Source organism: Lycium ferocissimum, chromosome 6 (genome assembly GCF_029784015.1).
Source record: "Lycium ferocissimum isolate CSIRO_LF1 chromosome 6, AGI_CSIRO_Lferr_CH_V1, whole genome shotgun sequence".
Classification (NCBI taxonomy): Eukaryota; Viridiplantae; Streptophyta; class Magnoliopsida; order Solanales; family Solanaceae; genus Lycium; species Lycium ferocissimum.
The window spans coordinates 1,414,710-1,439,032 of NC_081347.1; the positions used below are offsets into that span (position 1 = coordinate 1,414,710).

Genomic DNA, 24,323 nt, shown 5'->3' on the forward strand with positions numbered 1-24,323 from the left:
TCAAACTGAAATGAAATTTTTTTGGTAGGAAGTGCACGGAGAAAAGGAAGTATGGCAGTCACACAAGTCCGAAACAAATAAAATTAAATGAATTTTATATTCATAATAAAGAAAATGGAACGCGGGGAATTGAGAACCTCTAACTGATGGTCCAAAGACGAAAAAAATCAGAACATACAATTCCGACATGTCTTTCCTTAATAATCTTAATTAATTACTCCCTCGTTCTTTTACTTATCCCTATTCTAAAAATATATTTTTATTTTTACTTGTCACTCTTAGCATATCAAGAAAAAATAATTTCTTTTTTCCTATTTTACCCATAGTATTATTTACTCATTTCAAATCATTTTCTAAATCCATTAAATATATGCACTAATTAATATGGGTATCATGATAAATTATACACTTTATTTATTATTTATTAAGGGATGTGTAAAATCCATAGTGAACAAGTAAAAGTGAAAGGAGGGAGTAAATATCAATTTTGACGACTTAAATGCATGCGCGTATTTTTTATATTAGCCGAATAGATTTCACAAGATTTGTCCTTTTGGACTCTGTTATTAATTATCGAGCCACGATCACATGTATGTTACGAATTTTATTCTATATTTTATAAAGTTCTTCATTTTTCCCCTTATTCTGATATGAGATTCGCTTAAGATGTCATGTACAACCCTTCTTAAAGAGTTTGTCAATCGGAAAGCTTGTCAATCCTTCTCCTTTGATTCAATTATGAACGTCACTGCTATAGTGTTTTGGTAGGTTTGGGCATACCTTAATTATGTAACTGTATACTATTACTTGTCATCACACAAATATTGAGCAATTTCGACCATCAAAACTTAAATCTATTAAGAAAATATCACCATCTATATAACTCTGCTAGAATTTGAAATTTAATCTCCCATAATTCTTGCCTCGTCCATTAACTTCGAAGCCCTACCTTAGTGTGAATTTATTACAATTTGCAGGATTGCCCTTCGTTGTGGGTGGACTCTAATTTTTGCCCCTCAAATTGATGGTCTTTAACTTTTGTCCTTCACTAAAAAAAAAAAAAAAAAATCGCAAGGCAGAATTCTGCTCATGGAAATCCTACCTTAAGGCCCAAACTGCACATTTGTATGGACAGATTTGCAAAATTCTGCTTTGCGAAATTATGTCTTGTGATTTTTGTTTTTTTACTGAACTGGGATTCGAACTTATAACCTCGAAATATTAGGCGAAGGGCAAAACTTAAAACCATCACTTTGAAAGACAAAAATTAAAGACCACCCCAAACGAAGGGCAATCCTCGTAAAAAAAAACTTTAATTTTCCTTTAAAGACTTGACACTTGTCTCCTTCAATCAAGGCATCAACCCAGCCACTTTATATTTAATTAAAATGGTAAAGATGCTAAGTGGTGTCTTGTATACAGTGACTTATATTTAATTAAATGATAAAGATGCTAAGTGGTGTGTATAAAGTGACTTATTTAATTAAATGATAAAGATACTGTAAGCATGAACTTCGGATCATGTTCTTCGGCCATCCACACCTGACCAAAGTAGATCACACATTCACTCTTAGACACAAATCCCACTCCAAAACAAATATCAAATACATATTAAATTCATCATTAAATTACTCGCAGCTAACATAATTTTTTTATAATCTATTGCTAACTTGTCACTAAATAGGTTATGGGATTAGTAACAGATTTTTGCTATTGAATGACAAAAATCATCCGTTGTTAATTTCTATTTTTTGTAATCTCCTTTTTGAACTTATTATATTTTGTCCTAATATTTTTCGGTTTACTTTGATATATAGAGCAAAAGGAAATACTAGGTAACTAAATAATAATTATCTTTTTATCCATCTATATTTCATATATCATGGGCAAGGAATTTTACTTTTCTAATAAAATTTTTATCTGTGTTCTTTACTAGGTAACTAAATAATAATTATCTTTTTATCCATCTATATTTCTTATATCATGGGCAAGGAATTTTACTTTTCTAATTAAATATTTTATCTGTGTTCTTTTCGATTTTTTATTATTGTACTTTTTAGATAAAATTTTTAGTTAAAGAAAAGAAAGGCATGCAACAAAAATGCCATTGGTAGTTGGGGATATTATTTAACTGTTGAAAATGGTTAGGTGAATGAAGCAAATCATAACATATTGCACATGCAGAATTATTTGATGGTACCCGTGATTCGTTGAGAGGAAAACTTCTTGGGATAATATGTTCTGTTAATTTATTTAATATCCACCTATCTTTTTACTGTATTAAATTAAAATTCTAGATTTTGAGAATCAAAATATATTATCATATAGATTCTTTTGTAACAGGATGGGGAGGTGTTATATGGGGTGTGTGGTGTGGGAGATAGGAAGCTACCAATCACCGACGTTTCACATATTCGAAGGAAATGAAATTCATTTATTTTGATTCACATATTCCAAGGAAGTGAAATTCATCTACTTGTAATTCTATTTCCATATACCTATAGAAAATTTGTGTAGAATCGAGTGTTCATATGTATGACTTCACCTCATCTTGAGTTCACATTTATTTTCTTCTTTAATTTTGAATAGATTACAGAAGACATATAACCAGAAAAAAGAATTTATCATGATATAGCCCTAAAAAGAAAGTGGACAACCAACTTTTGGAGAAAACAATCTCCGGAATTTCAATAATGTATTTGTAACACTGTGTGCCACTTACTAAATATTAAAATAAAGTGGGAATTTAAAAACTCGAAATCTTAATAAACTTGTACTTTAGCAGCATCTGATCATTTACAACTATAAAGTTAACAGTCCAGATTGTTATTCTTACCTTTAATAGAATTAAATTCTCATAATAAATATATTACCATCTTTACTATGTTCTTCTTTTTAAAATTTAGCTAATCCTTTTGATTGTGACTAACTCCTACCTGATAACTTAGGGTAGTTTGGTGCATGGTATAAGTTGGGATATCACATTAATTTTTTACTGTGTTTGGTAGAAGTATAAATTTATCACAGGATAAATTTATACCTTGTATCAAACAAGGTATAAAATGCATCAAATCGAGATGGGATATCCCTTCTTATCCCACTTATCTTTGGGATTATTTTATACCATCTTTTAGATGGTATTAGATGGTATAAAATAATCCTAATATATGGGATAAATTAATCTGCGGATTATAATCAGGATAATTTTGACTACCTACCAAACGATTTAAAAGCATTCTATCCTCACCTTAACATATAGTACACTGTTAATGTCAATGTAACTTTTTTATTGGGGTCTCATTCTCTCGCTTAATTTTGAATTAATTTCTTGTTGTAAAAAAAGAAGAAGGAATTATTCTCACATTAATATATACTCCCTCCGTCCCAATTTATTTGACACTTTTCGCTTTTTGAGAATCAAACTTCTTAATTTTGACCGTGTGTTTGAATATAGAATCTTTAAATTTTTCGAAATAAAATTTACATATTTGGAAACTATGTATACCACGTAAAGAGTACTATAAGTCATCAAAATTAATAATTTAAAATATTTAAAAGACGCATGAAAAAATTATGATAAAAAAAAATAACTTGTTTGATTCTCGAAAAGCAAAAAATATCAAACAATTTAGGACGAAGAGTACACTGTTAATGTCAATATAAGAAATTCTTACACTATGAGATCCTCACAGAATATCCACACATAAGTCAAATTTGTAGTTTTGAAAATATATAGTCAGGCTATCTATTACAACAGTTCACAACATGTAAAAATAATTTGATGACGTAAAAATTCATTACACTGAAAATTTTCATAACTTAAAAAAACTCTAAGTTCCAATAATGACTTGCCAACCCTTCCACAGATGCCAAATTTCATTGTTTATAAATAGTGTCTCTTCTTCTACATTTCTTCTTCAAGAAAAAAATTATTTCTTTGTTCTCCATTTTCTCTCTTTTGTTTTACTCTCTGATCTTCTACGTCGTAGTTCCACCATTACGCCACCATGGTTCTGTCCAAGGCAGCATCAGAAAGTGACGTGTCCGTTCACTCCACCTTCGCTTCTCGATATGTTCGAACTTCTCTTCCCAGGTATTACTACTACGTCTCAATATATATTGATAATTTGTCGATAAATATCCCGTAGCTAAGATTTTTTTATAAGCCGTTGTAATTCGTCGTTAAATAGGATTAGCTAATTGATTTAAAACGTGTGTTTGTCCCAAAATTACAAATTATCAAAAACATCTTATGACCTGCTACATGCACACTCGTCAATGATAAAACTGTTTGCTTTAGGTATCTAGTATCCGAAACCCTCTAATCTAAATAATCTGAGTTCCCGTCGAGCTGGATCATTAAGGGGAATAAAAATGCTCCTTCATAAGGGGGTTCTTTATTCTCAGAGGTTGAACCAAAACCTCTAGTTAAAGTAGAGGAATATCTTCAGTTGTCTCCCAATATCTTTCGGTGGTAATTAAGTTTTGAATCCATAAATGAAGAAAACTTCAATACCACAATTATCAAAAGATATAGTGGGATGGACATGATTTCTTTATGCTTAACCAGAGGTCTTAGATTTCAACCTTGAGAATAATTTTTTTCGCTATGGAGCGTTCTTTCTTTTAAAGGATCTTACGCTGTACGAATTCGAATTAGTCGGAACGTAAAAGCGGGTATCTAAAATTTCAAAAGAACTTTATAAATTAAGAAAAAAAAGAAAAGGTCACATCTAAGAATATATAGTTGAAATTACTGAAACGTAATGTTCAAGCAGAAAAGGGAAGTCCCATCAATAGGCCATAGCCATCTTTCACATAAAAAGGGTTTTATGATGGTGGCGCACTCCAATTTCCTCTCTTTTTCTCCCGTTCACATTTCCGATTGAGTAAAAAAAGTTGGTATTACTTTTTAAAAACAAGTAGAAGCTCCAGAACTTTTCAAATTGAACATATTAATTTAAGATAAAAAATGTAGTTATTAACGGTGCATAGAAGTATATATATTTTATTATTAGTGCGTACTTTAAATTCGTTAAAAATATTATTAAAATTTAAGATGAACAGCGTCGTGGCGGGGAAGGTTCTTTTCCAAATTGTTCATGAGAGATTTGACTGCCTTCAAAATATCTCCAAATTTTGAAGTCAGACGTGTAGAAATGTCTAATTAGGCTCGTCGTGAGGTTCACTAACTTTGACTTTTAATATAAAATCCCTATGACTTATTATTTTCTTATAACCATTTGCTGTCGGAAAATTATGGATTTAACTAATTTAAATTTGTATCATGTAAGACTCGTTAAGGAAATCGCTTTATATTAGAAGTTTTTCATGCACACTTTCGAACTCGATGTCTTTGGTTAAATGGTGATTAATCCCATCCATCACACTACACTCTCTGATGGTCCCTTCTATACCGCTTTTAATATTATTTTTGTAATCATCTTATATCCGAAAATGACTTATGCAACTAATTAAAATTCGCATTACGTGAGACTCACTAAGAAAAGCGTTCTCTAACATGAGGTTTTTTTTTTCATGCTCATGATCGAATGCAACACTGCTAATTAAGCAGTATGATTGAGGATCTCATCCATCCCACTTATACTCTTTGGTGGTCACTTTCCACGTTCATCGCATCATCAAATGCTACTTTTAGACTATGTAATTTTTCTTTTCGTTTTGTTAGTCTTGTGTGTTTAATAAAATTCCATGAATATTCGGACCAATCATGTGTGCACATTCGTATGTGTATATGTGTAATAATGACAGAAAGAGGACAAAAATAAATATACAAATTATAATACATTCAAGTCAAACATACCTTTAGTTGTATTTAAATGTGGAAATTTTCTCAATATTATGCCAAAAGGGAAGAAAATAATGAATTTTTTTATTTTATTAAATGGAATATTATAACACAATTTCAGTAAGAGGAAAAAAAAAAAAAAACAAGCGTATTTTATTTGGCAATAGTTGAGTGTCATATTCCAGAACCTTCTTTCTTGGTGCAATTTCTAGCAATTATTAATCGATTAAATCAAAAGGAAAAAGAAGAAATTTATGATGGATATTTATAAGTATCAGCCAATGGAGAACTGAGAACCTCCATCTAACTGATCGTCCAAAGACGAGAAATATCAGAGCATATAATACCGACTTTTCTTTACCTAACTAATAATCTGAACACCAACCACCACATATTAAGCACATGGTACGTATTGTTAGCTTTGACTCAACGAATCTTAATAAATTTGTTCTTGGGGTTATGCCATCTTCGAGCACAATACGTGTATCATGTAAACTTATGTTATGTCTTAATTATAAGGTTTTTCACTTTTTTTCTCATTCCAATATAGATTTATCTAAAATATTATGTGCAATTCTTTTTCAAAAGCCTACTAGTTTAGAAGCCTGCAATCCTTCCCCTCGATCCACCCTAGTAGGCTGCCCCTCTGACATGGGCATCACAACAACTGTTTTCTGATCGATTCATGCACACCTTAGTTATTTTACTCTGTACTTAACACTCCATTACACAATATCCAATAATTTCGTCCATCAAAACTTAGATCGATTAGAAAATATCACTTAGCATTTTTTGCTCAGCTGAAACTTAAAACTTTGATATTTTATAATCCACCCTCGTTGTCTCCTTCAATCAAAGTGTCAAACTAGCAAAGTGCATGCCTCGTATAAAGTGACTTCTTTAATTGAATTAAATAAACTCCACCACAGCCCCTAGTTGGTGTTCTTTAACACTCCACAGCTGACCAAAGTAGATACCAGTCAATTTTGAACTTATTATTGTCCTAGTATTATTGGTTTAGTTTTATATATAGCACAAAAAAGACGTAATATAGGTAAATAACTAGTACGTAGTATGTATTATATTTAGGGAAAAGGTATAAATATACCTCTCAATTTTGCGATTAGAGCAAATATACCTCCCGTTATAAAAGTGATGTAAATATACCCATGCCGTTACAAAATGGTGCAAATATACTTTTTTTGCTGAAGGATTTAAAAAAAAAATCATTTAGTTTATCTTTTAATTTTAAAAAATAGCACGTGCCTTTAAAAAAAAAAGTCCATCCTGTTTTTTTAGTAGACATATTTTTCTAAAGCCACATGATAATTTTTTTCTGGTGATCAGGTCTGGTTCGTTTAAAAAATAGATAGACTTATTTTTTTTAAAAGCTATTTTTATATTTTATTTTTATTAATTTGGAGATATTTTTCTAAACGAATCGTATCCTAATACTTAACGATCCTTGTCTGACTGAAAAAAAAATTATCACGTGGCATTAGTGAAATGTCTACTCAAAAAATGGGTAGACTTTTTTTTTTAAAGCCACATGACATTTTTTTAATTAAAAAATGAGCTAAATGATTTTTTTTTTTAAATCCCATTAAATGGGTATATTTGATTATTTGAATAAAGGAGGGGGGGGGTATAATTGCGCCATTTTATGGTAAGTGTATATATATTTTTTAATGAGGTATATATTAAAAAAAAATCTATTTGAAATACGCAGAGTTAAATGGATTGAGGGATATATTTGTACTTTTGCCCTTATATTTATATCCATCTACTTTTTCTTATAGCTTGGGCAAGGAACATTACTTTTTTTATAAACAAAAATAGTTCTTATTTTTATATTTTATTTTTATTAATTGTAGTTTTAGATTAAGAGGGTGTTTGGATGAGCTTATTTCTATAATTTCTATAAGCTGAAAAAAATAAGTTGGGGTAGTCCAACTTATTTTTTTTAGCTTATTAGCATGGGCTTTAGATAAGAACATTACTTATTTTTTAATCAACGAGCTTTATTTTAAACAAAAATGAGTTCTTTTTTCTATATTTTTAAAAAATTTTTAAAACAAAGAGATATACTAAAATATCTTACTTGCAAATATACTTAAAGCGCACTTTAGATTAAGTATTTTACTCAAAAGAATAAAGAAGCATGCAACAAGATACTATTTAAGTATTAGAATGAGTTAGGTGGAGGAAAAAAATCTAATCTAATAACTTAATGATCCTTGTCTGACTGGTTCGGAATAAATTGTTTTGGTAAATATGCTCTTTAATATATTTCGTATCCTCCTTTCTTTTATTAAATTAATAAAATGGGGGATTTTTAGAATCAAAATCAACACATATAACATGTGGGGAGGTGCTATTTGGGGGAGGGAGAGAGAGAGAGGGGGGCTACCTATTGCCGACGTTTCCCAAAGCCCAAGAAGTTAAAATTCATTTCATTTGGTTTATTATTTTTTCTTTGTTTAATTGTTGTGAATCGAATAAAGGAAACATATATAACGATTACCACTTTGGAGAGGGGGAATATTATATGATTTTAAAAAATTACAATAAAGTATTGCATCAATTTTATACTTAAATAAACATCCAAGCATAACTTTGTTACGTGTAACTGTTGTTTGAATAAATAATAAATTGAAGTACACAAGCTAGTATAGTAAGTATATCGTGATGGTACAAACTAATTAAAGTGGTAATTTGAAAGACCCAAATTTTTGATAACTTTAACTTTAGCAGCATTATTACAAATATAAAGTTAAAAGTCCAGTTTGTTAACCTTAGCTTTAATAGAATTAAATTCTAATAATAAATATATTAGTACCTTTATTATATTCTTTTTTTAAAAGATTTTTCTAATCACTTTTTGAATGAGACTAATGACTTGGAAAGATTGAAATCCTCAACCTAATACATCATCCGCATAAGAAATTTTTACACTATCAGCCCCCCGAAAATATTTATTCGTCAACCTTTTAAAATATGAAATTTATAACCTTAAAAATAAAACAAACAATAAACTGCTATTATGATAGATGAAATAATCTATTGAAATAAAAATTCTCTACACTAACCATATTTATAACTTACACTTTAAGTTTCAATTATGACGTGGCTAGCTCTTCCACACATTCCAAATTCATTACTTTATAAATAGTGACACTTCTTCTTTAAGAGAAAAATATCTCCTTATTTCTTTTATTTCCATTTTCTCTCTTTTGCTATACTCTCTGATCTTCTCCATCGTACTACCACCACTACGCCACCATGGTTCTGTCCAAGATAGCGTCAGACAGTGACGTCTCTGTTCAGTGCACTTTCGCTTCTCGATATGTTCAAACTAGTCTTCCCAGGTACTTAATAATAGTCTACATGTCGCTAAATAGTTCGTAACTAACAAGAATTTTTTGCTAATTCCTTATTAAATAGTATAAGCGTAAGACTTTTACTACTTAAAGATAGAAGTTGTCCGTTGTTAATTCCAGTTTTTAGGTAGTGAATCTCAAACTAGTTAATTAGGATTTACTTCGTGATTCCTTTGTATCCATTCCGCTTAAAGAATTTACTCATTTAGCAGACGCAGAGCCGTGATATTTGAAGCTTATGAATTTTCAATTCCGATCTTTTTAAGTTACTGAATTTTAAATTAATAGTAGTGGTATTCAATAAATTTTTAACAAATATAGGATTTGAACCAAAGCTAATGCGTTTGGTTGTAGCCCATGCTATAGCTCCGCCTCCGATCAAGGGTGTGTTTGGTATGATGGAAAATATTTCTTGAAAAAAAAGTTTTGCAGAAAAATAAGTTGTTTGTTTGATTGCCCAAAAAAAAAAAAAAAAAAACACACACACACTAGGGAAATTATTTGCCTACCAACAGGAGGAAAATCACTTCCCTCGTCTTTGGAGGGAAGTGATTTCCTTCAAAATTATCTCGGTTCTTAACTTTATATCTTTGTTTTAACCAATACTCAAAACACTATTTATCAATCTTTAGTGAAAAAAAACACTATCTGTGCTAACATTATTATAAATCTTTAATAAAGACTTAATTACATATCGTTTATCACTTGGGTTTTTTTCTTAGTTTTTCTTTTGTATATTCTTGAGAATAGACCTTTTTTATATATATTTTTTTTTGTGGATCTTTAGGTATAAGATGCCAGAAAATTCAATACCAAAGGAAGCAGCATTTCAGATTATAAATGATGAACTCATGTTAGATGGAAATCCAAGGCTAAACTTAGCATCCTTTGTGACAACATGGATGGAACCAGAATGTGACAAGTTGATGATGGATTCTATTAACAAGAATTATGTTGACATGGATGAATACCCTGTCACCACTGAGCTTCAGGTAATTCTGTTTTCATTTTAGTGTTTTTTTCCGTTTTCATAGAGTTTAAGTTTTATGTCCGATCTAAAAGATGTTTACACAATAAGATCATTATTATAATGTAAAATATAGGCAGTTTGAAAGTTTACACAGTTTTGTCTTTTAAACGGAGTTTGTTTGGTCCAAAACTTCTCTCAAGATTATAATTTTGAGATTATAATCTCACCTTCAATATTAGCTAGATAATGCCAAAATTTTGATATAAAATTTTGTAAAGTATTAGCTAATATATATACCAATAACCAAACAATAGATATATAAACACAATCTCAAAATCAATATTGGGATTTGTAAAATAATTCCTATAACCAAACGACCCTCAGCGTATTTTAGCATTTAACAGAAGATTACGCTTCATTTTTTAAGGCAACCAATTAATATTTGTATAAAGAATCACATACAGTTGTCTTTTACAACAAATGAATAGATGCATAAATTTTATGTGTTAACCGTGTGAAAAAGATTTATACTCCACTATCAATTTACTTAAAAGGAAATTACAGGTGACTCTCTATATAAATATTACTTAATTGATTACCTTAAGAAATAGAAACAATCTTCTATAACAGGTCAAAATATATTGATAAAAAAAAAAAAAAAAAAGAAAAGAAAAGAAGGGATCTCCGTTTGTATGCATAACTCAAAATCAATGAATATGGCCTTGTTGTAGCTTTTACGATATAGATGAAAACTGGTGGTGCCAAGTCTATTTGGAAAATATTGCCTTTACCTAGAAGTCATGATTCTAGGTAGGAAATTTTACAAATTTTCAAAGATATAGAGTCTTGAACAGTATATGGCCTCCAAAATATCAACGTCTTTTTTAACTTTAAGTGCCAAGTAGAAAAGAAAAAGAATAATATAGGCAATTAAAATGGTACTCCTTCAACGCGTTATAGGCCACGCAAATAATTCTTCTTTACTTCTGATCAAACACATGCAATAATGCAAATCATGTTCCCCATGATATAAGTACTCTATCTATAATCAGACCGTTGGTAGGGAGGCGGAAAGGGTTTCTTTCTAAAAATTACATCGTATATGTAAGGTTAAAATTTGATAAACTTCTCCAACTTTCTTGATAAAAATATTATCTCTGCTGATATTGTCTAACACAGCTGAAAAATGAACCTGCCATATGTACATGCACCTGATGTGTGCAGGATTTTGCATAAACAATGTTAGGTAAAATTGTAGTACGTTCAGTGGATTCATTTGTCATATCAGTGTGATATTTACTTTATACATTATTTTTAAGTGATGTCGACATTATATATGGTGTTAAAGTTATCCTCTTACCCTCCCCTCAAAAGAAGAAACATAGGGTTCAAAATAATAATAAAAATAAAATCTGCTCAATTATTATCACTGGATTGTCGCTTTCTTATCTCCCAAATTTGGAGTTTCCGATCCCTACAACTTAACAAGTGGTCATCTTGGAAAGTCATTAATCGGTAAATAAATAAATGATTCATGAACAAGGATAACGAGACTTTTATTATAACTCTTAAGAAGCCATCGAGAATTTTTCAAATATAGAAGTCAAAGAGGCAAAGGTTTTAAATGAAGAAAAAGAAATTATAAAAAATGTGGGATGGATGTGGTGGATAATAAAGCGAAAGAAAATAATGGATGTAACTCAATCTCACAATATTTGTGTTTAAAGTTATATCACTTAATTATATGAATCAACTTTAATTTTTATAGATACCATCAAAGGTTATGATGATATAGTCAGTATTCTCCATTCTTGGGTAAAGATTTCGTGTTAAGACTCCGTAGAATAAAATTAAGTCATTTTTTTATAGAAGTGATTTACAGTGAAACTTTTCTACGTGAAAAAGGATTAAGTCGGGCCTTAAATCGGGTATGGATGAAAAATAAAAATAAAAATAAAAAACTTTTAAGAGGTCTTTCTTTCTTCATTATTTTAACCCTTTCCGATTCCATTTTTTTTTTTTTTTTTTTTTAAAAAAAACACTCCTATTTCAATTTGTGCATCTTACTACTTTTTAAATTTGTTTTAAAATGAATTCAATTTTTTTTTGTCTTTGGATAAAAGAAAAAAGACGGACTTTTGCTTGTTTACTCTCCATTTTGAGTTAAAGATTATTGCTATCTCAAATTTTTTTTTTCAGATGAGGCCATCCCTTAAAATTGTCAATTTGTGGGGTAATAGAATAATGATGTTTTATTTTTTTCCTCTTTAATTTGTTTCTTCCTTCTAGTATGTTATATTCTCCCGACATATGCGAATGGCTTTTGATCTTCTTCTTTTGTTGTGTTATTAGTTTCTAAAAGCATTTTATAGTGGTTTGTTTTGAATTTAACGTACTTAAATTTAAAGCTGAAGTCTATAATTTTTTCTCTACTAGAAAAGGAATTTCTAGAAGCATTGCAGTTCTCATAAGAAAAAAATACATAAAGAAGAAGCAATTACATTGAGTAATTTGACAGTTGATTTAATTAAATTAATATATGATTATATGAAGTTTAAGGTCGTTTTCGAGCTGCTTGAATTTGTTTTCCTAATTTCATCGTCATTATGAATTGGACTTGTAAACAACGTAGACGACTTAGTCTTCTCGCATAATAAAAAATACAAACAAGAAAAAAGGGTTCCAGAAAGTATCATTTTAATATTAATATTAATATTAACGAAATCCGTTAGCGATTTCCTGGTCCAACACGCAGAAGAGGTTATTAATATGGGAGCCCTACTAATATTTCAAGTTTCACCGAAAAAATTGTGGTTTTTCGAAATTTGAGTGGTTTAACAAAGCATCAATATTGATGAATTGATTAACGAATCTTATAGGGGCTTTAAAATAAATTGATGTAAGGACCATAAATCACAAGATCTAAGTTAAAAAAAAAAAATTATCTTATTTTTAACCCCACCCATCAGGAGCATCAATAGCGTTTTCACTTATCCTCCAACGCTACTCGAACTTGCCCAACAACTAAAGCTAACCTCACTTGTCTACTTTTTTCTTTGTCATTTTATCCTTCTCTCCTTATTATACAAGTTTTTCTACCTCTCCTTACATAAGGAGAATATAGATTAATAACTGCATATTACATTCACGTAGCTATATTTTTAATTTCTATATTTTTAATTTACACCCACATAATATTTTTTTTTCAACTGTGTTTATACACACGATACACAACATTATACACTTATGTAGACAATGTATAAATCTTGTATAAAAGTGTATAATAATATATAAAGGGTCATTTCGGGTAATATTAAAAATATGGGCCATTTCGGGTAAATATTTTCTCCAAGTAGATATAGAGTGTTATTTTCCCTTTTTTTACCCCTTCTCATACAAGAAAAATACAAATTTGAGACGGTATATTTGCAAAGAACGGGTGCGTCACATTTTTTGATGAAACTCATCAATTTGTGACTGATTTATTACTATGTCGTTCTTCGGCACTGCAACGCTCGTATCTATGAATTGTGTATTATTATTTTTTGTAGTGTATCGCCTTTATACATCGTGTAAATAATAAAAAGTGTTGAACAAAATTGTATCAATAACTACTATGAGTAATACGTTTAATTTGACATATTTACTTGATTTTAAATCCTTGTATCTTCTTATTATTTTGCAGAATCGATGTGTAAACATGATAGCACATTTGTTTAACGCACCACTTGAAGATGGAGAGACTGCAGTTGGAGTTGGAACAGTTGGATCCTCAGAAGCCATTATGCTTGCTGGATTGGCCTTCAAGAGAAAATGGCAAAACAAAATGAAATCCCAAGGCAAGCCTTATGATAAGCCCAACATCGTTACTGGTGCCAATGTCCAGGTATGCTTTCCACACATATGGCCGCTTTTCAATTCAAATAATTGGAAAATAGCTATTATCATGAAACTCAAATTTTATATGTCCTTGAGTCACACCTCTTAAGGACATTATCATGGATTTTTAAACATTGATTATTTTTCAAAGACTGACTGAAAAGTGGTTACTATGCGCTATTTCTACATGTTTTCCCTCATCATAGCCCATAAACCACATGCATGTGGGTATATACATAGACTTTTTAGCCCCTGTAATTGAAAAAACGTCCCGCTAATGGAGTATCAAGTTTCACAGAGGTAACTTCGGGACATTCTCATGGAGTCTCACCTCTCCAAGGCATGTATTGTCTTGAAGTTCCACTTGTGGATTTGAAACTCCATAACAATAGTCATTTTCCAAAGGCTTAACTGAAAAGTGGCCGATAGGTGCTATTTTTACATGGTTTTCCTCATCTTAGCCCATAAACCACGTGTGTGCATGTATATGCGTGGACTTGGCTTATATATTGTTCGCATCATCGGTGCATTTTAACATGTTATAACAGGTACTTGCCTTACTTTTCAAGCTACTAACTAATCCCATATTTATCGCAATTGCTTGTATTTTAATTAATTGATAATGTAAAATTTCTTTCCAGTATCAGCGTATAGAAATTAAACTCTACAAATTGGATGAATGTTTCCAAAGACTTAAGAGTTGAGAGGGGCTAATTAGTAATTTCAACAGGTGTGCTGGGAGAAATTTGCAAGGTATTTTGAAGTGGAGCTAAAGGAAGTAAAGCTGAGTGATGGATACTATGTGATGGACCACAGAAAGCTGTGGAAATGGTGGATGAGAACACCATTTGTGTAGCTGCTATTTTGGGTTCCACCCTTAATGGAGAATTTGAAGATGTAAAGAAATTGAATGACCTTTTGATTGAGAAGAACAAAGAAACTGGGTAAGTCTCATTCTCAACCGATTAGTACCATCATAATCGCAGAGTTTTTTGGTTGTTAAGTTATAGATGGCTGAATAAGATTCAACAGATCCGGCCCTTCTAATTTGCACTAAAATGACTAAAGCAACTTCGAGGAGGCTCTTTATTTTATTTGTTCTGAACTTTCAAAGATATACCTACAGTGGGTATCTGACCTTCAGATGTCGTAGGTCGTCTTCTAACATTAGCGACATGGGAATAATGTATACTGAGAGTCGGGTGTGGCCACATTATTGTCTAATTAAATTTTCTATGTTATACATGTTGTAGGCATCTAACTGTTAGATGCCGTAGGTCGTCTTTTAATATTAGTGACATGAAAATAGGGGATGATATCTATTGAGAATGTGAGTATCGACACAATTATTGTCTTAATCTTTTAAAGCTATACCAATCGACGATAGGCATCACACTATCAGATGTCTTAGGTTGTCTTCTAACAGTAGCAACGTGAAAATAGGGGATGATGTATATTGAGAAGTCTTAAGGCCGTCTTCTAACGTTAGTGACATGATATATTTGAGATGTTGTAGGTCGTCTTCTAACGTTAACAACATGATATATTGAGATGTCGTTGTTCGTCTTCTAACATTATCGATATGAAAATCCTGAATATGTATCTTAATTAATATATTGTTGAAAATTGGTAACAGGTGGGACACTCCAATTCATGTGGATGCAGCAAGTGGTGGATTCATTGCACCATTCCTTTATCCAGAGCTTGAATGGGACTTTAGGTTGCCATTGGTGAAGAGTATTAATGTGAGTGGTCACAAATATGGTCTTGTTTATGCTGGTATTGGTTGGGCCATTTGGAGGAATAAGGATGACTTGCCTGATGAACTTATTTTTCACATCAATTATCTTGGTGCTGATCAACCTACTTTCACTCTCAATTTCTCTAAAGGTAATTAATCTCTTCTTGATAACTCTATTCTGTAAATATTTGCTTAATCTATGAGTAATTGAATTTGCATTAGAATCAATTAATTAGTAAATGGGGACTTAGCCTATGCCCTCTTTGCACTTGTCCTATACTCATCTAAAATTGATAAGATTAAGTATATTGTATACTTCTTCCATATCAATTTACATATGACATTATTTCCTTTTTTAGTTTGTTCAAAAAGAATGACTATTTTTTAAATTTTGAAAACAATTCAATTTGAATTTCTCATTATATCCTTAACGAGAAACTTTTGTAGCTACATAAATTATGAAATGTTTAAGGCCATAAGTTTCACCAGTAAGACTGCCACACAATTGTTATGCGTTATATGTCGTTTATGACCACTAATTTAAAAAAAAAAAAAAAAAGATATTTCTTTTTAAAACTTTGTGTTTTTGTTCAAATTTGTCCTATAAATTGGAACGGAGAGAGTACTGCATATTATAAAGCATATGACGCTCCAACCAGATTAATAGTACAATTTCAGTTATATCATTAGCCTTATTAATTTTATCACATTTTGCTATATTGTTATGCAGGTTCAAGCCAAGTAATTGCCCAATATTACCAACTAATTCGCTTGGGTTTTGAGGTTAGTACAAGATTAGTTTTGTTATTTTCAGCAAAAAGCTAACTGGAGGCAATTGTTTTCTATGTTACTCGAATCCTCGAAAAACATGCCACTTAGTGTAAGATCATCTAGTACTACTATTTGGATGATCCAACACGGGCACAATGACCTTTTTGGAAGATCCGAACAACATTACTTCTATCAGCATATTTTAACAGACTAATAGTGTATAAAAACTTTATATATATCTTTCAAGAATTTTCGCTTTAAAGCTCAAGACTTTGTTATGCATCCATGTCGGATCATCTAAAGATACATATTAATATTTAGATGATCCAACACGAGTGCAACGACATTTTTTGAAGATCCGAACAACATATCTTGCTACCATTATAACTTCCATCAATGCATTTAACCACTAATAGTGCATAAAAACTACTCACATATATTTCAAGAAATTACACGCTTTAAAGCTCAAGATTTTGTTATCTTAAATTAGGGTTACAAGAATGTTATGGAGAATTGTCAAGAAAATGCAAGGGTACTAAGAGAAGGATTAGAAAAGACAGGGAGATTCAAAATAGTCTCCAAAGAAATTGGAGTCCCCTTGGTTGCATTTTCTCTTGAAGACAACAGCAAACACGACGAGTTCGAGATTTCTGAAACTTTAAGGAGATTTGGATGGATTGTTCCAGCCTACACAATGCCAGCAAATGCTGAACACATCACAGTTCTCAGAGTTGTTATCAGAGAAGATTTCTCCCGAACACTTGCGGAGCGACTGGTAATTGTTAGAATTTTATTTATATATAAATTAATATTCACAAAAAAAATAGAACAAGAAGTTGTCTTTTTATAAGACGAAAGAATGCATCCTATGATCATAACGCTCTAGGAATAGAGTCTCTTTTGATAGGGATGCTAAGGATGCATCTTTTTGTCTTAAGCAACGGTTCATAGTGCCCTTAGATAGAGTCCCTTTTGATAGGGATGCCAAAACTTCCCATAATAGCCTTCTACAGCGTAAATTTATGCATCAATTAATCAGGTAGGTGGGTTTTAAAAATCATATGGTTTATCAAAAGGAGAAAAAAAAAAAAGTCACAACTCAACCATTTACGATTTTTTTTTTTCTGTAGAAACAGCGGCCACTGGTCACTTTTCGACCTTATCTATAAAGAATAGACACTTTCATGGAATTTCAGCTTCAGGACATTGTCATAAAATTCATCAGTAGAATTTAAGACTCCATGAAATAGACTATTTTTCAATTGTAGAGGCTAAAAAGTGGCTATTTGCAAATATTACCGATTTTTTCATCCCTATAAAATTGATGTTCACTTTGCAAAGAGAAAAAGAAATCTCCTTGTCTTTCATCTATATAAAATATCATTTCTCTTTTCCGCCAAAATTGTTCTCTTTATTCTCCAAATTTTGCACTTAAGAACCTGAAATATTTCTTGCGCTCCCTAATTAAAATTTCTCCGCTATTTGCTTAGCTTAGAAATTTAGTAAGTTTGTCTTTATTACTAAAACTATTTGGATTCAACCCCATAATATTATCTCGTGAATTAGAGGAATAGAATATAAGCGTTTATCACGTGTTTCAAACCTTATCCTGTGTTCTTCGTTTATATTATTTCCCGACAGATATTGGACATCGGAAAAGTCCTTCACGAACTCGACACACTTCCAGCACGTGTCAACGCTAAGCTCGCCGTTGCTGAGGAGAAGGCGGTGGCGAATGACAGCGGAGCCGTGCATCACAAAACAGAAATGGAACTGCAGCTACAGGCTACTGCTGCATGGAAGAAGTTTGTTGCTGACAAGAAGATGAAGAAATCTGGAGTTTGTTAAATAATTAATTCAACTATTGTTTATAATATGATGAATTAATTATGACTATGTACTAGTATTGGTGGCTGCTTGTTAGTATTAATTAATTAGCAGTGGATTATTACCAATGTGAATTTGTTTTCTTGATTTTGTGTTGATGGGTTATTTGAGTACTTCAAGAGCTCTTTTATTGCCGATGTAAAATCTATATATATAATAAAGGCCTAAAGATAAATGTGATGTGGCGCTCTACGTAAGCCAATTCTTCATATTTATCTTTTTTGTGATTTTTTTGCCTTTTTCTCCTAATATTTCTATTTAACTTATTTTTAAAAATCTAAAAGTGGCAAAATGATTATAATTACATTATTAAACGAGGAAGCAATAATTGCAGTATTAAATTGAATGAGGGTGTGAATTTATCAACTTTAGTCGTATATGACAAATAATTAACATGATGAAGAAGAGCAATAAGTGCATTAATGGTTGAAAGGATTGTCTTTAAACCCACTCAAAAACGTTTCAGAGGTTAAATCTGATGGTGAATTGAATAGTTCGAATGAATTTGTATCAGAAATTTACATATATTCATTGCAACGTTTCAAATTCTCACATTTCTTAAGCAATAAGAGGAGTTAAAAGAAAATAATTTAACCTGTTCCTAAAATTGTAACTGTATACTACTATTTATATTTATAGCATTAAATAATTTTCAAACATAATCTCCTCAATTACTTAATTAAATGCCAAAAACGTTTAGGAAATGAAAGATCACAAAACTATTCAACAACGTGGGTTTTTGGTTACAAAGCTTTTTGGATGAATCTCTTTTACTCTATGCTCTTTCATATCTATACAATTGTTTTCACATTATCATCCACCAATTAACAATGGTTCCATTTATCATTATTAGTGATTCAGGGGGCTGAGGCATGAGGACAAGGTGAGATCTAAGAAAGTTCTTGAAAACTTTACGAAGGCATTGAAGCGGCTTACTCTTACAAAAACTTCACTCTGCTTACTATGATTTGGGTTATCTTTATGTCAAAGGCTATGGAGTGGAAAAGAGATGGATAAAATTCTATTTTTCCTTTGTTTTTTTTTTTGGACAAGGTAAATGCACAAAAATCCTTTCTACTTTTAGTTTTAGTTCAATAGTTTGACGTTTATTTTCATGTTGTAGGCTCTATCGAAAACGTTATCTCGAATTCAGTTTATCAACAAGTAACTCTTTCTTGCAAACAGAAAAGTATTTCGTGAAGATCGGAGACAATATAAAGGCTGGAGGCTTTTACAACCAAGGATCGTGCATATTAAAAGTTATGCCCAAGAAATACAAACATTCTATTAGCCATTTAAAAGGTAATTAATAAGGCATTAATCTATCTATGCGTTGACAATTTGTAGATGTTTCTATGAGGACATGTAATGTGATAATTTAAGAAAATAACATGTGACTATAGTCTATATGCTATATGATCATATAACTTAAATTTGATTTAAAAAAGTAGAAAACATCATTCATTGCATCACTAATTTTAATAATTAATAATTCTGATTTAGAGCGTGGAAATCATTTATTGAGAATTATTTGAATTATTAGCTCTTTTTAAATGATGAAAATGGTGATTATTAGACTTGATAGAAAAAATATTGTTTGGTAATTTAACGTATTTAAGATTTTTGTTTGTTCGTATAGATTATTGAAAACATAATTTTAGAAGTTCAAAGTAAGAATTTAGAAGAGTACATAGTCTCATCTTAGTCTGAGAGAAATAGAAAATAAATTTGTCAGATAGATGGTAATTATTTTTATTTTTAGGTTTTAAATGAAATTAGTTTTTGTTCCTTCTCTTCTAAGTTTGATTTGTTAACTAATGCTATTACAATTTTGAAAAGTTATATATGTACTATTAGTGAAGAGCATGATAATCAACAATTAGACAATAATTTTTTTTTTTAAAGAATTTTAATGATATTATTTTTTATTGATGTGCCTAATCCTTGGTAGGGAGTGCTATCCCCAAATGGGCCCTACGCGGCGTAAATCCGGATATAGTTGGGCTCCAATGTGGATACCGGAAACCGGATGGGAAACCAAAAAAAATGTTTGACATTTTATAATTTTCAAATGTTATGTGGATACTCACTAATTTTTCTTCCTCAACTTTTGTTATTATATCTAACGTAATAATAACATGCTTTCATAAAAAATGCTTTAGATGGGTTTCATTGATAATAATTTAAATTTTATCTATGTAATTAGTAATTTTGATATTTCTATTTTTAGTTGTTGGACATTCTTAACATATTAAACTTAAATATACTTTATCAATAATATATGATAAACTATACATTATATAGAAGAAGGCAAATAATATGAATTACTTCCAAAAGATGTTAGTGTTTGTCTCATATAAAGAGGGATAATATATGAACTTAATATTAGTTTCATTATCTTTTTATAAATTTATAGATACTTTTTAAGACTGCGCGAAGCGCGGATAAATTTACTAGTCTATATATAATATAAAGTATTTAGAAATCACGATAATCCTACGACCTCCATTAACATTTATCTTTTTTCTCCTTTTTTTGAGATTTTTTCTATTTTCTCTCATTTATGTGCTATGTTAAAAAAGCTCAAAAATTACTCTTTTAACTCTCTTAGTTATATTAAACATGCAATATTAAAAGCTCATCTCTGTACCTCTCTTAATTATGGTGAAAAACTTAAAAGTCCCTAACCAACTAGAAAGGCACTGTGCAATAGCGGCATTGAATTCTGTTGCCCACGTTGTAAATGGAAATGAATAATTTTCTTTGTGGTTTCCCCCAAAAAGCTTGTAAAGATTCAAATTTACAAAGTTGATTTTTTCCCCTGAAAATTTAAAGAGTTGAACTTTTGAAAATTTGATCTCCACGATCCATCAATCCCATACAAAATAATACTTAACTGCCCTTTTAACTCACCCATAAATGGGGTACTTTAAAATTTCAGTTTTTTTTTAACCTTTTGGTTACCTATAATTATTACCTACTTTCAAGACCTCCATTATCAATTATCAATATAATTACATACTTATGGCAAATATATATGGACCCAATTTCTCTTCAAATTTTTTCTCATCCACTATGTGATAAGTAACATATTAATCCTACTTCCCGATCAGCCGTGTTTGTCATTCTTCTGATGCAAGGTGATTAGTTCATTTGAATTCTTTGTTTATCTGTTCATTTTCTTCTTGAAATATTTATATAATATTATATGGTTACTTTTGCTAAATGTTTGTGTTTTTTTGCAAGTTAAAAATAGGTGACTAATGAGGTTATATATGGATGTAATTTTACTCTATTTTATTTAGTAAGTTGTTGATATATTATTTTGGGATTAATAGGATTTTCTATTTATGTTACTTTATTCTTCTTCCAATTTTGATCTCTCACGTGTATGAACTTTCATGAATCGAAAGCAGTTTTTTCCAGGTCCTAGAGTTTTTTTTGGTGTCATACGTTTTCTATTTCTTTTTTAAATGATTTATCTTCTTTCTTATTCCTCTATCCTGTATTTCTATAGATAGTATAACCATGTTTTTGTTGCTTAGTCGATACCTGCTAAGGTTTGAAAATATATAAACAGTAATAAGTGAAGATATTATTTTAGAATAAGTTTAACCAAGTAATTTTACATATTTCCGTTAAAAATGAATTAGTAAATGATAAATTTTCCAATTGTCAAAGAAGGATTGTCAATGTAATAAAGCTTGAAAATTCGGGTTAGATTTTATGAATTTTTCAATATAGCTTCAATAATTTTTAGGCCGAAAAATAGTAGCCTTAGAATGAAGTGGCCACTATAAAAAATGTAATGTTCGAGTCGATATTCTTTTTTAGAATGAATGAATAAGGAAGAAGAAGAAGAAGAAGAAGAAGAAGAAGAAGAGGAGAAGAAGAAGAAGAAGAGGAAAACGGAAAACATTAAAGAAAAAGTTAACCAAAGAGATTTCATTTGTGTGTTTTACCCCTTTCATTATTATTTATGTAGTAGATGTTGTTGTTGATGTTTTTTCTAAGAATTTTGAAGGAAAAAAAATGAAGCACTAAAATGTAGCTCTTGCAAGGTAGAGAAGAAGAATTAAATAGATACTAATATATTAAATAAACAAAGAAAACTTATGTGTAAATTGTATAGATTATTATTTAAAATTTAGCATTTGTGGATAATTAAAAATCCGTAATTGATAAAAAATCCAACAAAAAGAAAAATAAACGACAATAATAAAATAACTTAGACTGAAAATCTAATTTATTTGAGTTTGAAGACTAAAGAAGAGTTAAATATTTTTAATATTCCGGCATTAAAAAATTATTTCAAAAATTGAATAATATTTTTATGGTTGCGCAAAGCGCGAACCAATTCACTAGTTGGATTATCATTTTGGGCTACTTTGTAAATTTGTATTATTAAAGCCAATTTTCTTGTGTACTTTTTTAGTACATTGTATTTCATTACCAATATATCGTTTTACCTGATGTTATCTATTATTAGTAAAGGCGGAGAAATGTTAACTTTTCTCTATTTCTAAGCACTCTCCTAATTTTGACCTAATGAGCTTTTCCTACTTTGAGTTAACGAATTCGCCTAGATGCCTGGTGAAGATCGAGATTGAAAAAAGTTGAAGATCATGAAAAACATTTCCACACAAGAAGACATGTGACCGGAAAGTTTTGCTTTTAGAATGCCGATTACACGAAAAGAGATGTTATATAGTTTGATTCTAGGGGAAGGGTCAAAAATACCCCTCTACTTTGGGAAAAGGCTAAAAATATCCTTCATTACAAATTTGGATAAAAAATACGCCTCCCGTCATTAAAGTTTTTAAATATACCCCAGTCTTACAGAAATCCCCAACACAACCCGATTTCATTTTTTAAACCTGCTTTATTTAAATCCAGCCCAACTAAATAAAAAACCCATATGGGTTACCCGCTCCTGTGCCTAGTGGCTCTAGATGTAGTACTCGGGAACAAGTTGGTTGCATATGGGTTTTTTATGTAGTTGGGTCGGGTTTAAAAATGAAATCGGGTTATTTTGGGGATTTCCGTTAAGATAGGGGTATATGTGAAAATTTTAATGACAGGAGGAGTATTTTTTTATCCAAATTTATAACGGGGGATAATTTTAGCCCTTTTCTCAAAGTAGAGGGGCATTTTTGACCCTTATCCCTTGATTCTAAATGTTGTTTGTTCTCTGCTATAAAAAGAGAGCTTTTATAATTCTATAATTGTTCAAGAGTGTATTTGAGACAAGAGATAATATTGAGGCATCTGTGACTCCATAATTTAACGAAGGGTATATATAAGATAAATCACAAAAGTTAGGTTCTCTTTTTTCTCTTTTTTAATGACTTATAATATCATTGTATCAAAGGAAACAATGAAATTTATAGAATGTTTTTGTATCAAAGGAAACAATCTGTATATATATCATTGCAGGACGTAGGGCCGGTGACGTGGCACTCTAAAAATACAGTATTTGCATTTATCTTTTTTGTCAAATTTTAGCCTTTTTAAATTCAATAATAAAATAATTAAGTAAAAAAGAATCGAAGGGGTGTTATCTGCTTCAATTTCAAATTTATGCAATGAATCTTGGCTTTGAGCGAGTGGATGAGAATTTGGGGAAGACGAGTTCTCTACCGGTTAGACCACTCAAAGGTTATATTTCTCCCCTTCTTCTTATTCGTTTTAATGAATTGGATTAAATTAATTCCTGAAATGTGAATTTGGATGGAATTTTTTTCATGATATTGCAGATATTCACTAATGTTCCTGTTTCGTTTTCGACGGTCCATGTTCTTAACCTGCGAACGATCTCAAAAAACCAAGAACACCTCATATTTGTGAAGCCATCAAAAGTTACAGAGAACCTTCTCAAGTAATTAG

The 24,323-nt window shown here is 30.6% G+C and overlaps 1 protein-coding gene across 1 annotated transcript; it reads left to right on the forward strand.

Moving 5' to 3' along the window:
* Positions 1-8,998: 8,998 nt before the first annotated feature.
* Positions 8,999-18,550, forward strand: LOC132058831 (glutamate decarboxylase-like). The gene is given in 9 exon segments (XM_059451201.1): positions 8,999-9,177; positions 9,977-10,181; positions 13,845-14,045; positions 14,769-14,844; positions 14,847-14,982; positions 15,675-15,928; positions 16,510-16,562; positions 17,041-17,325; positions 18,192-18,550. Coding segments are annotated over 9 exon segments (1,503 nt in total). The 5' UTR covers positions 8,999-9,091; the 3' UTR covers positions 18,399-18,550.
* Positions 18,551-24,323: the final 5,773 nt, after the last annotated feature.